General features: G+C 35.9%; 1 protein-coding gene across 7 annotated transcripts in view; it reads right to left on the bottom strand.

Moving 5' to 3' along the window:
- RB1 (RB transcriptional corepressor 1) overlaps window positions 1-16,780 on the bottom strand; it is a 134,526-nt gene that overhangs the window by 91,566 nt on the left and 26,180 nt on the right. For all 7 annotated transcript variants that reach the window (XM_082675726.1, XM_082675725.1, XM_082675727.1 and 4 more), the window contains exons 3-6: window positions 12,441-12,556; window positions 8,443-8,562; window positions 1,429-1,467; window positions 363-430 (exon numbers count right to left, since the gene is read on the bottom strand). In XM_082675726.1, the coding sequence (XP_082531852.1) occupies window positions 363-430; window positions 1,429-1,467; window positions 8,443-8,562; window positions 12,441-12,556 (343 nt within the window). The remainder of the gene's footprint in view (window positions 1-362; window positions 431-1,428; window positions 1,468-8,442; window positions 8,563-12,440; window positions 12,557-16,780) is intronic.

The following is a 16,780-nucleotide window of genomic DNA, read 5'->3' as shown; positions in this document are numbered from 1 at the left end:
GTTAAAAAGTCACACAAAGAACTAGGGGGAAGGAGGAACAATATTAAATAGAATTAAATTTTTTTTTTTTTTTTTTTTTTTTTTTTTGCGGTACGCGGGCCTCTCACTGCTGTGGCCTCTCCCGCCGCGGAGCACAGGCTCCGGACGCGCAGGCCCAGCGGCCACGGCTCACGGGCCCAGCCCCTCCGCGGCATGCGGGATCCTCCCGGACCGGGGCACGAACCCGCGCCCCCTGCACCGGCAGGCGGACTCCCAACCACTGCGCACCAGGGAAGCCCAGAATTAACATTTTGAGCTTACTCGAAAGAATTATCAATTACTACATTTGAAACATTAGTATGTAACAAACATAATGACTTTACCTTTAGCTAGTAAAAACGTGAGCCAAGAAACTTTTAGCACCAACATAGAATTTATTTCCGTAGATATCCTAATAAACAAATAGAAAGAAGAAAAAAAAAACTCACACTGTTTTCCAACTACACCGTTTTTTTTCATTTTTTACAATTATAGACCAGAGTTGATCGCATAATAGAATACAGTCCGTCTTAAATGCACAATTTACACATGAATTCAATTTGTCTCAATTCAGTTAGTGTTTTCACCATGTTATTTATATTTTCCCAAAGTAGTATACATTTCTTAAAGAAAATATTGAATATCTTCTACTGTAATCTAAAACTATGCACAGAAAGTAGTATAATATGACATACATGGTTTCCAATTAATGCTTTTCTGCTCTCTTTTCTAATTAAAATCAATTTTCTGTGAGCAGAAAAATAGAGGTTTGGGTGACTCTACCAAATTAACACTATGTCTTCATAAACGTTAAGTTATTCACTTGTTGGAATTAACGAGTGAAATTAATAGAGTTAATTAATTAATACACAATTTCCCTTTGTATCAATCATCTTCGGTATCATTACTTCAATGAGGCAGAAAATCTCACATAATACTCGTTCTGTTTCTGAAGAAAAACTCTAGAGCTCTTACAATGGTATACTGTTGGAACATGTATCATGCATTTAAAAAGACTACTTAGAAATTTTAATATAGACGTTCATGTTTATTCTTACTCAAAAGTTATGCTCTGAGTCTTAGTTAATAAAATGTCTATAATATACTCTGAAAAAAGAGTTTGTCAATGAATTGGCATTTTTCCCAGAGCTGGTAAAATGTTGCTCTGAATTAACTTCGACCTTATTAGTTCTCCCTTGTAGTAAAAGGCATGTATTTCATACCACTTTCTTTGTGAAAAGATAAATAATCCATATAGGGCTTAAATCTATGACCTTAACTTATGAAGTATCATAGAACAGTCAATCAAACTAACCCTGAAACTATCAACGTGTTTGGGATTTTTCCACAAAAATCTCTAAAAAAAAAAAAACCCCAAAAGTGAAAAATAACATACTCTGAGGTACTTACGAACTGCTGGGTTGTGACAAATATATAAGTTCACATGTTCTGAAAGGAAGAAATAATTATGTTAACATTATGGCTTTTTTAAAAGTTACTTTTAAATTTTTTTCATAATTTAGAAATCAGTTTTATCATGCTTTATTCATCTTATTTTAAGAAGGATACATTTTTTCTCAAGTACAGCATTATAAAACAAAGTTAAAGTAGATGTTTCCAATTTATGACATTTCACATATCACTGTAATATCTAATTACAAAAAGACTGGATTCGATATGTGCATTTCTAACTTGGAATACATTCTGTAATTGAACCTTGATCTGGTTAGAATCTCAGATCAGGTCATAAAAGCTTATTTAACTAATAGTGTCACTGAAATAACACAACTGAAAGTACTACAGTAAGTCCCCTATACACGAACCTTCAAGTTGCAAACTTTCAAAGATGTGAATGTGAGTTTACACGTCCAATCATGTAAGTTAGTTCACGTGTCTGGCGTACACTGTCACCTGTGTGCATCCTCTACAAGTGGTTGTGCTTTGTGTACTTTACTGTACAATACTGTATAGAGTACAGTAGTACAGTGTCTTTATTTCAAGGCCAGGATGTCTGGAAGCAAGCGTAAAAGTAGCAGTGACGTAGCTGGTACTACTGTACTTTTCAAGGTACTGTACTGTAAGATTAAAAATGTTTTCTTTATTTTTTTGTGTTTATTTTTTATGTATTATCTGTGTGAAAAGTATTATAAACCTTTTACAGTACAGTACTATGTAGCCAATTGTGTTAGTTGGGTACCTAGGCTAACTTTGCTGGACTTTACGAACAAATTGGACTTACGAACATGCTCTCGGAATGGAATTCATTCATATGTAGGGGACTTACTGTATAAAACCTACCTATTTAGGACAATGACTTCTGGAATAGTGGAGAAGGTTCTCTGCAGACCTGTTTCCTAATGTAATAACTACAATTGGTAAAACTATTTTTAAAAAACCATTTAAAGTCTCTGGAAATTTTCCTAAGGGCATACAACAAAAAAAGGAAATATTTCTTCAAGAAAATCTACTAAATCTTGGTAAGAACAATGACAGTCTATAGAATTCAAAGCAAAACTCATTTCCTCCTCCTCTCCAGCTCAGCATAACAAAGCTCTACTCCCAGCAGGTGTAGCCAAGACACAGGTCTCTTCTCTCTCCAGCTCCCAGCCTAGAACTATCTCTCTGGGAAGAGTAGGCTCCCAGCATTTCTCATCGCCCCCAGATCTGTGTTGCAGAAAGTCTACCCCAAGCAAGAGGAGCTGAGAGGTCTGGGGCTCCTGTCTTCCGCTTAGCCCCCACTCATGGGGTAAAGTTTTACTCCAGGCACAGAGCACATCAAAAATACTGACTTCTCTTGCCGAGCAGCTCATAGGACAGAGGTTCCAGCCAAGAAAGGCAATCTGGGAAGACCAGGGGCTATCACCTCTTCTCAGTGCCCTACTCTTAAAACAGAGGTATCACTCCAAGAGAAGAGACCACTGCCCCCATCCTGACCTCCCAAGCAGTGGCACAGAAGTGGTGCCTAGGGGAGAGGCAGGCCCTAAGAACACAGAGCCTTGAGCTCTCCGCAAGGGAACTCATTTGGAATGGAGTGTGGGGATGCTCAAGAATAAGAGAACTGTTGAAAGCAATACAGACTTCGGTGGAAGCAAGTAAGAGAAAGCCAACAGATCTTATGAGAGCAAAAAGCTAAATCTTAGATCATCTAGGAGAGAACCAGAGAAAGAAACAGCTAAGAATAGCTCTCCTAGTATCAAAATAAGCCTCAAGGCTAGCCTCAAATACTACTCCTGCAGAGGGAGCCAAATTTAATTGGATTAGACTGTAAAGCAACTTGTGACCCAGAGCATTGTCAAAAACAATTAAGCAGGACTTCCCTGGTGGTGCAGTGGTTACGAATCCCCTTGCCAATGCAGGGGACATGGGTTCGAGCCCTGGTCCGGGAAGATCCCACATGCCGCAGAGCAACTAAGCCCGTGCGCCACCACTACGGAGCCTATGCTCTAGAGCCCGCAAGCCACAACTATGAAAGCCCGCGCACCTAGAGCCTGTGCTCCACAACAAGAGAAACCACCGCAATGAGAAGCCTAGGCACTGCAGCAAAGAGTAGACCCCACTCGCTGCAACTAGAGAAAAGCCCGCATGCAGCCACGAAGACCCAAGGCAGCCAATAAATAAATAAATACATTTATTTAAAAAAAAAAATAAAGCAATCAGTCGGCAAATAGTGAGAGGTAGCAACTAGGTGTGATATCAACAGAGGCAGTTAGCTTAAGAACAGGGAAAGGATAGCCAAGGAGAACCCAGCTAAAACCACTGTCAGCTCTGAGTGACTATGCACCTGTCCAAGGCTACACTAAGGAGCAAGATTAGAGGCTACACACTGTGGGAGAAAAAGACTTCATTGAGATAGTACAGCTAAGCCACTAAACAAATAACAAAGACAAAACAACAGCAGCAAGCCCCATGAGAGAAAAGAATCAGCTCCCAGCGTTACTACAATATTATAAAAAATGTCTGGTTTTCAAAAATAAATATGAAATATGCAAAGAAGCAGGGAAATGTGACCTCTACATAGGGAAAAAAGCAGATAACAGTAATTTTATTTAAGAGAATCAAAGTGTCAGACTTAACAAAGACTTCAAAACAGCAATTATAAATATGTTCAAAGGACTAACGGAAATCATGCTTAAAGAAGAAAAAAAGGTACGCTGACAATGTCTCAACCAACAGAGGATTATCAATAAAAAGACAGAAATTACTTTAAAAGAACCAAAGGGCAATTTGAGTTGAAAAGTATAATAACCAAAATAAAAAATTCACTAGAGGGACTCAAAAGTAGATCTGAGCTGGCAGAACAAAAGAAGCACTAAGCTTGAAGACAGATCAAAAGAGATTATGTGGTTTAAAGAACAAAGAGATAAAGGAAGAAGAAAAATGAAGAGGCTCACAGAAGAGGCTCACCAAAAAATATATTGGTGTATTTTTTGGACACCAAAAGATACACGAATATATGTGTAATGGGAGTACCAGGAAAGAATGGAGAGAGAGAGAAAAAAAAATTTTGTAAATGGCTGAAAACTCCCAAGTCTACACATCCAAGAAACAGAACCACCTCCAAGTTGAATAAATGTAAAGAGATTCACACCTAGATATATCATAGGATAAATGTTGAAAGACAAAGAGAAAATCCTGAAAGCAGCAAGAGAAAAATGATCCATCATATCCAAGGGAACACAATAACATTAACAGGTGACTTCTCAACAGAAGCAATGAAGATCAGAAGGCAGTGGGATTACATACTCAAAGAAAGAAAAAAATGTAAACTAAGACTCATATATACAGCAAAACTACCTTTCACAAGTGATGGTGAAATAGATAGTCTCAAACAAAAACAGAGAATGTGCAAACTCATCTTATAAAAAAATAGTAAAAGAAGTTCAGGCTGAAAACAAATGACCCAAGACAGTAATTCACATCCACATGAATAAACAAAGAGCACTGGTAAAGGTAATTATGTTATTATGAAAGATGGTATAATTACATATTTCTTCTCCTAATTGATATAAAATATAATTGCATAACACAATATGTATATATTGCATCCTTGGGCCTCTAACACATGAAATGTAATGTGTTTGACAACAGCAGCACAAAGAGGTGGGTAGGAGCAAAGCTGCATTGGAGTAAACACATGACACAAGATGATAAATCAAATCCATGGAAACAAATGAAGAGAAGACGAAATGATATATAATAAAGTTAATATAACAAACTCTATATACACTTGCTCTCCTTTATACTGTCAACTACTTTAAAAGACATACAACCCAAATGACTATAAGTAGATGAATGGATAAATAAAATGTGATGTAGGCATACAATGGAATATTATTCCATAATAAATAGTAATGAAGTATTGAAACATGCTACAACATGGATGAACCATGAAAACATGCTAAGCGAAAGAAGCCAGTCACAAAAAATATGTAGATCAAAAATTTACACGGAGAAAACTACTATCTTATATAAAAAAAGCAGATGGTAATCAAGAGGGAATTTTTATAATTATAGAAAATATGTTTAATGTCAGATGCGTTGTTTTATATCATTTTGTAATTTAATGTAACTCAGAATAGAATGTTATCATACAGTAAAGATAATAACATACAATATAAATCTATGCTGTCTAATATGTTAACCACAAGCTCCTATGGCTACTGAACACCTGAAGTGTTTTTGGTTGGTACAAATGAAGTTGTGCTGTAAATGTAAATTACATACCAAAGTATTAAAAAAAATACTTAGTATGAGAAAAAGAATGTAAAACTTCTCTATTGGTTTCATGTTTTCCTGTTGAAATATAATTTACCTAACATAAAATTCATCATTTTAAAGTGTATAAATTCAGTAGTTTTTAGTATATTCACTTTGTTATGTAATCATCACCGTTATCTAAAATTTCCATCACCCCAAAAAGAAACCCCACATCTTTTAACAGATACCCCTCATTCCCTTCACTTCCCATTCCCTAGTAATCACTAACCTATCTTCCATCTCATGGATATGCCTGTTCTGGACATATCATAAAATGAAATATGTGGCCTTTTGTGTCTGGTATCTTTCACTTAGCTTAATGTTTTCAAGGTTCATCCATATTGTAGCATGTAGCAGAACTTTATTCCCTTTTATGGCTGAACAATATTCTACCATATGGATAGATCACATTTTGTTTATCCATTCATCAGCTGATGGACATTCAGGGTGTTTCCACTTTTTGGCTATTATAAATAATGCTGCCATGAACATCTGTATACAAATTTATGTGTTGAAATTTGATATTCTGGGATATATGAGTTAAATAAAATGTTAAAATTAATTTCACTTGTTTCTTTTTACTTGTCATGCAGCTACTAGAATATTTAAAATATATGGCTTGGGTTTCCCTGGTGGCGCAGTGGTTAAGAATCTGCTTGCCAATGCAGGGGAGACAGGTTCGAGCCCTGGTCTGGGAAGATCCCACATGCCATGGAGCAACTAAGCCCGTGCACCACAACTACTGAGCCTGCACTCTAGAGCCCGCGAGCCACAACTACTGAAGCCCACGTGCCTAGAGCCCATGCTCCGCAACAAGAGAAGCCACCGCAATGAGAAGCACGTGCAGCACAACTAAGAGTAGCCGCTGCTCGCTGCAACTAGAGAAAGCCCACGTGCAGCAATGAAGACCCAACAGAGCCAAAAATAATAAATATATATATATATATGGCTTGCATTTTTATATTTCTATGTGACAGCATTAATGTAGTTAATAATAGCTTTAAAAGCTACTGTTTATTTAGCATGTGCTAGGAGGTGAGCTAACCAGTAACATTATCTTACAATTACTCTGCAAGGAGAGCATTATTAGCTATATTTTACAGATTCAAATTGAGGTTTAAAGACGTTAAGTACGTTTCCCTAGCTCACACAGTCAATGAATGACAAAATTATTAATATCTAGATCTGTTTAGCTTTTTAAAAGTTATCATAATCACTACAGCACATTGCCATATATACACATATAGTCTACCCTGAAATAAATAGGCTTTAGTATCACAGTTAATCTTCCCAACTGCTCTTCAAAAGAAGGTACATATAAGATAGAAGAAATCTTATTGATCTACTTCAAGGCCAATATACACTAAATTATCTCATATAACTAGTCAATAAAAATTCCAAATCTCTTTTGCAAAGGCCTGAGTGACCTTTTAAAGGCCAAATCTGACTATGTCACTCTCTAGCTTAAAATCAATAACTTTCCAGCTCCTGCTGGGTAAAGTCCAAGCTCACTATCAGTCTAATTCCCTCCTACCTTTTAGCAATTAGCAATATCAAAATACTTTACAGTACTGCTCTGGCTTTGCACACATGCTAATCACTCTGCCTAGGATACTCAGTCCCAGTCTCCACATATTTTGCTTGCTGAGTTTCTATCTATCCTTTAAACCCTACTCAGACATTGCCTTCTTCTATAGTTTTTTCACCCCATAATTATTCTTCTTACCTTTAAATATACACAGTATCTTACCCACTACATAATTTCTACTTCTTACAAATAATCCTCTACAGTAGCGCATCAAATGATTATTGCACTTATTTTTATTAAAAGATAGAATTTATTTATTTACTATAAGCTAATTGATGATCATAGTAGCATAAGATTTTACATCCCTAGCATCTAACACATAGCGGGTACTAACAGTCATTTCATTAATGCTTGTTGTAGTTTCTTAATTTATGTGGAATAAAACAGCTGATAGGCTGAAGTTTCTTAAAGGATATTCCACAAAAAAACTACTTCTTCTAAACCACCATGGAGAATACAGGTCATAGCTCAGTAGTATAAGTCACATACACCTTCCAGTGCCAACATGCTTTCTTTTTCTAAACATAGTATCACCATTAGGAAGAATTCTAAATTTAGGTCACCCTTCCATTCAGAGCTACAAGTCTTCTGGCAGAGAAGGCTAAAGTGGAAACTAGCTTTAAGTTTGTTAAAAAAAAAATGAGAACCATGAGTAAAACAAGTAATTTTGGAAGAAACATTCAGAATGAATATGATTGGACAAATAAGAAAGTTAAGAATATTAAGGGGACAGGGCTTCCCTGGTGGCGCAGTGGTTGAGAGTCCGCCTGCCGATGCAGGGGACACGGGTTCGTGCCCCGGTCCAGGAGGGTCCCACATGCCGCGGAGCGGCTGGGCCCGTGAGCCATGGCCGCTGAGCCTGCGCGTCCCGAGCCTGTGCTCCGCAACGGGAGAGGCCACAGCAGTGAGAGGCCCGCGTACCGCAAAAAAAAAAAAAAAAAAAAAGAATATTAAGGGGACAAATCTAAGGTGTAATACTTAATAACTTTACTAAGAATGTAACAGTTCCCAGATGGAAACTAATCATGAACAATGATACGAAAAAGCAGGGTGTAACCCTAATAAAATTTGTACTTTACCTTTCTAATTTGCTGTAGAGTGCACACAACACATTATACTTCTTCAACAGTCTTGACATAACATTATCAACTTTGATACTGGTATCGATTTCTTTTAGTAAGTCAAAAAATTTATAGACACTACAAAGGAAAGAATAGAAAAAAGTGAATCCATAACTTTAAAAATTCATTTTGTTTCATTTTCAAAGCATAGACATTTCAATTCAAAACACGTTAGCTCTACACCAAATCACTATTATATATCCTTTAGAAGGAACTTAGATTTTGCATTTTACTAGAATTTAAAGAGGAAAAAAATCAACTAGTCTTCAACCTATACCACTATATCTATACATCTATGCCTACATCTACTTATCATCAAGAACACAGAAAAAAAACATAAGGGTTATAACAGACATATACATATATTTATTTCTGTATCTATCTATATGTTTTAAAATCACAAGTTCCCATCCATTTACCCAATTCCAACACAAAAACTACAGGGTTCCTTCCAGTGTTTCCCTTTCCACATTCATAACTCTTCTTTGACAGTGAGAAACCTGTGACCCACTTATCTTTAATTTACTCATTTAATCAATCCCCCTATATAAGTACCAAGCTACCCACTCCTCCACATGGGCACCCTCTTCTCCTGCTCAGACTGACTCCCCCCATCCTGGACTGCCCTCCCGCCTCCACATGGACACCATCCTCACCCTAGTAGGGCTCTGACTCCTCACCCCAGACTGCCCTTACCCCACATGTGCCATGACTCCCTATACCAGCTGCCCGCACACCCTGCTTGGTCTCTGACATTGCACAGCAAGCAGCCCATGTCAAGAAGCCCCAGGCCTCTGGTGGATGACCTTCTCATCCCACTGTGGCTCTGGCATCCTCCTCTGGGCACCACAGTGCTCCCCACCACAGATGCACACACCTACTTTCTTCAGCCCACCAGCGGTTTTAGGACTGAATTGTTGGGGAAGGGAAAAGGGAAACTGATTAAAAATTTTAAGTTGTTTAAATAATAACTTTAAATCATTGTTTATTGTTTTCTATAAAAATTAACCTATTTGAAATATCAATACATACATTTTTGACTTCTGAAAAATAGGGCGCTACAGATAGCAATCATCAACTGCACCTCACATACTCACTTCTAATCAAGTTTGTCTAAGGAGTTATACCAAAGCAGCTAACTGAACTACAGGGTAGTCACTAGACCCATCCATAGGCTGTCTAGCAACCAGTGAGTTACAGGCTTCATTCTAAAAAGAGGGCTGTACCACTCAGACATTTATCTTGGGAACTGGAAAAATAAAAGCCTCAGCTAATCAGCAGAGAGCACAGAACACAAAAGAAGGTTATGAAAAGTTCCACTGATATAGAGGGGATTGGGGCAGCCATGACAAGCTTTGTGGGAAAGCAAATAAAGGAGGAATAGAAATGATACAGAGCAGATAATCATGATGCTGCTTAGAAAAGAAAAAGAATGGGGACTTCCCTGGTGGCGCAGTGGTTTAAGAATCCACCTGCCAACGCAGGGGACACGGGTTCAAGCCTCGGTCCAGGAAGATCCCACACGCCACGGAGCAACCAAGCCCGCACGCCACAACTACTGAAGCCCGCACATCTAGAGACCGTGCTCCACAACAAGAGAAGCCACAGCAATGAGACGCCCGCACACTGCAATGAAGAGTAGCCCCTGCTAGATGCGACTAGAGAAAGCCCACACGCAGCAATGAAGACTCAGCGCAACCAAAAATAAATAGATAAATAAAAATCGATCCTTTAAAAAAAGAAAAAGAATGGAGCTAACCTGCTGAGAAAAAGAAATCAAACTTAGAATGGCATTTATTCAGGAACCACTCTCAATTGCAGTTTTGAGATATATGGCAATACCTATCCATGGAGCACCATGAAAACTGTGAATTGTTACTAAAAAGCCTTCTTTTTCTAGGGGTAACTTAAGTGGGTCTCTATTCCTTCTGTAGTCCTCCTCTGAAGGAAAGAAGTGAAGGCAGGAAGGTGAGAGGAAGGCAGGCAGACAGGCATAAAAAGCCATAATTAAAACACACAGATCTGTAGATAACTACATATTCTAGGAGCAGTGCTCCATGGATTGATAATGGTCCATAAACTGTTTACCAGTCCACAATTAAGTACAGAAATTGGGGGTAAACACTTAAAAGCTTTTATGGCAATTTGACACTAATTTTAATGCCTGCTGAATCCAATAATAAAAAATTTAGTCCTGTGTTTAGTATGATTTTTGTTTCATTTTTCTAGTAATTAATTTATATTACTTATTTTTAAAACATCAGTCTATGACATACTGGGAAGAAAAGAAACTAGCCCTTCACCAGAGTACTTTTAAGAAGCAGTGGTTTAGATAACATTCCTGGATAGTTATCAGAACACTGAGAGATGCCCTAAGAAAAAGTTGTACCAAATACATTACTATAATTATTGTAGTGATATTATTTATGATATGCCCATTTTATAAATCAGAGTTACTCTATGAATACTCAGAGAAAAAGCTTAGGAAAATCTTTTCCGGGAAAATTCTTTCACCTTATAGATAAAGGATGTAATAGACTTTCTCTGTCATATTTATTTGGCAGTCTATGGATAGCTATATAACAACTGTATTGCAGTCATCTGTTTAATTTAAACTGGATGAGTTTCTTGAGGTCAGAGACTATATCTCACCTCTATATCATTAGAACCTAGTAGAGTAACACCGCGCCTAGCAGTTGGTAAGTTTTGTTTCCTTCCCCCTTTTTGTTTGGGGGGGTGGTGCGGGTAATAGGAGGAATCTACAGAAAAAAAGAGATCAAGACCTCATCAGCACCTATGGTGTTCCAGGCACTGACTCGAGAACTATTTACTTCTCTGCTCGTTATAAGTTATTTAATTCTCAAAATTCTATCAAGTAGTTAATAATTTTTATTTCGCAGGAAAGGAAAGGAACCCGAGACTTAATAAGGATAAGCAATCTGCTCCAAGTCATATACCTTGTAAAATAATCCCAGTCTATCTTAACCCAAACATTCATTCTCTTTCTGATCCTCAGAGGTCACGAAAACATATGCTGAATAAATGAATAAATCAACGTAAAATTTTACCTCTATATTTAGATTATTTTTCAGCTATATAAAAACTATTTTGATTTAGTGATTTTAGTTAATAAAGTTAAACTGTGAAATCTGTGAGAGGTAAACCAATTCATATTCAATAAGTTAAATATGAACATACAAGGCCTTTGTTTCCACATTTTATTTAGAGGTAATAAGAAAAAGTTACTAAAATATGCAACAATTTATCTCATTTACACAAAATACCAATTATGTCTAACTCTAGACGGTTTTATCCAAGAAAAAACATATACTACTATCTTTTTGGTAAAATTATTTACTGTTACATTTCATAAACATACTGCAAAAGAAATGACTGGAATTCCCAGAAGGCTTCTCTTGACTTACTGGAAACAGTAAACTCCTCTTATTAGGCTTAGAAACTCAATACAGACTTTAATTAAGTAATTACAGGGACAAGTATTATAATAGATACTCAACTGAACATACAGTCTCAAAACATATATAATTATAATATCTATTATATTAAATAATCTTAAACTTTAATAAATCAACTAAATTCCTTTAAGATAGACTCATACTACTTTTACAAAGGTTTTAATATATAAGTCTACTTCATAAATCTTTGCTTTTTTTGTCCATTTTATCAACAGCTACAATTAAGAAAGTTTACAGATAGTGAGAGACACAATGGAAATTTTCCCAGGACAGAAACTGCTACATTTTTAAGAAAGTGCGGCAAAAATACACCTTCATTAAGGGCTCTAATGGAGAACAGGAGTTCACTGGTTGACCTAAGTTTTCTACGTTTTATTTAATTTTAGCATTTTCCACTAATTCCCTAAAGTCTATTAAAATGATAGTTCAGAAATAGTTTTCTTTAATGGCAGAGGCCTATATTAATATAAGAAATTTTACCTGGTTTCAATGTTTTTCTGCAGCTCAGTGAAAGTGAACGGCATCTCATCTAGGTCAACTGCTGCAATAAAGATACAGATTCCCCATAGTTCCTTTTTCTTTTGAACATAACCTTCCTGGAAACAAAACAAGACAAAACAAAACAAAACAAAAAGGTTCAAATATTTCATTAAATCATTCACACACTGGATACTGTGCTAAAACTGTATTATATGCAACTTTTTTCTTATTCAGCATAACAAAATTAATTTGTTACTAAATCTTTATGAGGTCATATACTTGAGAGCATTTAATTCTACACTAGTAACAAACAAACTAGTTACAAAATTAGTAACTAAATTTTATACTATAAGGCAAAAAAATTACTAGAAAGGTCAAAAAGTTAAATTACAACTTTCTATAAAAAATCTAGGGGCCAGTCAGTTCTCTGAAGTAAATATTTTCATTTTTTAGTATTCCAATGTCATCAAAGCCAAGTTGAAAGATTTTAGGCTCCATAAAATGGACTCCAAAATTTTTTTTCTTCTAATTCACTTGTTCTTTTATCAATCTATTGATTCAAGTCTTTTTTTTTCATTTTTAAATTATTTTTATTTTTGGCTGCCTTGGGTCTTTGTTGCTGCGCGTGGGCTTTCTCTAGCTGCGGAGAGCGGGGGCTACTCTTTGTTGGGGTGCTCGGTCTTCTCATTGCAGTGGCTTCTCTTGTTGCGGAGCATGGGCTCTAGGGCACGCAGGCTTCAGCTGTGGCACATGGGCTTAGTTGCTCTGCAGCATGCGGGATCTTCCCGGACCAGGGCTTGAACCCGTGTCCCCTGCATTGGCAGGTGGATTCTTAACCACTGTGCCACCACGGAAGTCCTGATTCAAGTATTTTTTAACCTTATGAAATTCATATCTCTCAGTGCCCTAATTGCCTTCCTTGTAAAATGGAAATACATATTTCACTTTGTAAGAATTAAATGAGATTATATATATAAAGTCCTTAGATCTGGCATATAACTAATATTCAATGAATGATGGCTACCACTATCATTAGAATATTTTTTCATTATCACTAGAATACTTTTTATCCCGAAAAACACATATCCCTATTTAAATATGTAAGTTTTATAGGTAAAATTTGGATTATATTAAATTGAAAACAAAAGAAATACCAAATAATCTGATGTTCTATCAAACAGCTGGAACTGCTTATTACTCTTAACTGGAGATTACAATGGAGCTGAAAAGTATGTGATGCAATTTTATATCGTTCTGAAATCTCAATTATATAAAAGCTTTAGAAAAAAGAATTATTCTAGATTATCAAATTTTATGGATAATATGAAGCTTATCACTATCCAACTCTAAACTTTTCCTTAATTTTAGCTACTTGGGAAATAAATATTTTAAAACTTATATTACAACTATACACCCACTAGAATTGTTAAAATTAAAAAGACTAACAATATCAAAGGTTGATAGGATGTAAAGCAATGGAACACTCAAACATTACTGATGAAAACGTAAAATGGTACAACCATTTTTGAAAAGAAGTTTGGGACCTGCCATAACACTTAGCAATTCCACCCCTAGATATTTATACCCAAGAGAAGTGGAAACTTGGTACCTGAATGTTAACAGCAGCTTCATTCATAAAAACCAAAAACTCAAACAACCCAATATCCAAAAACAGGTGAAGAGATAAACTGTGGTATATCCATTCAATGGAATGTTATTCAACAATAAAAAGGAAAAGTATAAATACACACAACATAGATAAATCTCAGTTATTACACAGAGGAAAGAAAGCCAAATACAGAAGTGTACATGCTGTGTACACTTTGATTTCTACAAAATTCTAGAAAAGGCAAAACTAATCTTTAATGTCAGAAAGTAGATCAGTGGCTGCCTGGGGACAGGAGTGGATGTGTGTTGGGGAATGATGACAAAAGAGAATGAGACAACTTTCTGGAGTAATAAAAAATTTTTAGATCTCAATGGTTAAATAACATTTGCCAAAACCTATTGAACTCTTCACTTAAAACTGGTTGATTTAGTGTATATAAATTATACTTCAATAAATTTGACATTGAAACTAGACTACATACTTACTATTTCTGAAACTGAACAACAAAGTATATATTGCTTGACTGTTATAATGACTATTAAGTATGTTTTAATAAAATGAACATAAACTCTTATATATATATATATACACTTATAAATATTTACATTACTATGGTCAATTTCTCAGGAACTACTAAGATGTAAAAGGTTGGTTGTCTCTATAATAAACAATTTCCAAACTACCATGATTTTTAAATTTTTATGCTTAATTCTTATCATGATTTTGGTTTGCTTCTTTGCTCAGGCTATCACCTGTTGAACCCAACTTCTCTCAATGTGTCTTCTTTCAGCAACTCCAATCTTTTTTTTACTCTTTTAAAGTTGGGAAATGAAGTATTAAGCTTGTTAAAACTGAGTATGTACTTTATTCATTTTTTTTAAACAGCAAATTTTATTAGGACATAGCAAATACGATTCAACACAAGCTCATTTGAAATGATAAAATGCCTAAATAAAATGTTGTATACATAGGTTCTGACTTTTAAGGACCTGAGGAACTTTCCTATAAGCAAAATGTGTGACCTTTATTTCAGATGATTTATAAATCTTGTTGTTTTTGTTGTTGATATTGTTGATGTTCTAGCTGCATCCCAATTAACTATATGTATAGATAAAGTGTTCTTTCTTCTTCATACACAGTTATCTATGGAAGAAAAATAAATGTTCCTTCTAAACTTGAGAATATTAAATATTTTAATCACCTACATTTGATTTAGTTCTTTAGAGGGAACCATATTACAGATGAGATCAATGTTATAAAACCAAATGATTCATGCACAAATATTTTTGTTAATCTATGTGAAGAAAATAATCAGTTTCCAATTAAGAGAGTCCTAGAAGTAGAATTTCTACATTAAAGTATTTAAGATTCTAGATATAGAATTATATATAGAGATAGAGATAGATATGGAAAGGGCTTGCATTTTAGTTGTTACCTATAACATCCACTTGGTCTGATCTTATATCTGGATGCCACCAAAATTTGCCAGAGGGAAAAAATTTACAAAGCCATGAAGATGAGAATCAACTACAAGATCCTACTCTATAATCATTCTGTTCACTTTTTAAAATAGTACATTATACTGGAACACAAATAACATAATTTAACACAAAGTCATCTGATATGATAAATGCCTAAATGGAAAACATCAGCCTAACCACCATATTTGCAATCATTTAAAAATCATAGGGCTTCCCTGGTGGCGCAGTGGTTGAGAGTCTGCCTGCCAATGCAGGGGACACGGATTCGTGCCCCGGTCCAGGAAGATCCCGCATGCCGCAGAGCGGCTGGGTCCGTGAGCCATGGTCGTTGAGCCTGCGTGACCGGAGCCTGTGCTCCGCAACGGGAGAGGCCACAACAGCGAGAGGCCCGCGTACCGCAAAAAAAAAAAAAAAAAATCATATATCTTCATATAGTTTTCTTTGCCTCTTCCAGTTTGTTTTTTTATATCTTCCAAAAGTTGATATCTCTAATAATTTTTAAAGAAATATTCATTAAAAAAAAAAAGAAGAAAAAAAGAAATACTCATTATGCAACTGCCATGGTTTTATGACTTTGGGGATACAGTGATGAAAACAGAAACAAACAAAATTCCCTGTCTCCCTGGCACTTATACTTTTATTTATGTTAAGAACATGCTTTTTGGTGTCAAACATTCAAGAGTTTGAATACTCTAGTGGTATAACTGAGCAACGTGCTTAAATCCAATTAGACCTCAGTTTCTACTAAAATAGGGATGATAATATCTAATCAGAGTCACTATGAAAATTAACAGTAAGGACACTTTTTATTTTTATTTATTTATTTTTTGGGCCTCACGTGGTAGCATGCAGGATCTTAGTTCCCCAACCAGGGTCAAACCTGTGCCCTGTGCAGTGGAAGTGTAAATTCTTAACCACTGGAATGCCAGGGAAGTCTCTGAGGATGCACTTAAGTAACCAGCATGGTGACCGGCATTATACTCATTGAATTACAACCATCAGCAGCAGCACTATTATCAGTGAATCTAGCACTCATTCCTCTGTATCATATCTGTCTCAATACTATCCGTAATCCAACCTTCTCCACACCAAAAACATCCATTCCTGGGAATGCTAAGGAATGCTGGAGTTGTGTGTGTGTGTGTGTGTGTAAGTGTAAGAAATCATGTTTATTGACCTCCAGCCCCTGGAAATCACTGATCTGATTTCAATTCCTTTTCCAGAATATCATACAAATGGAATTATACAGT

This window comes from Grampus griseus (genome assembly GCF_964374135.1).
Source record: "Grampus griseus genome assembly, chromosome: 18".
Taxonomy (NCBI): Eukaryota; Metazoa; Chordata; class Mammalia; order Artiodactyla; family Delphinidae; genus Grampus; species Grampus griseus.
This window is presented reverse-complemented; position numbering and strand designations above follow the sequence as displayed.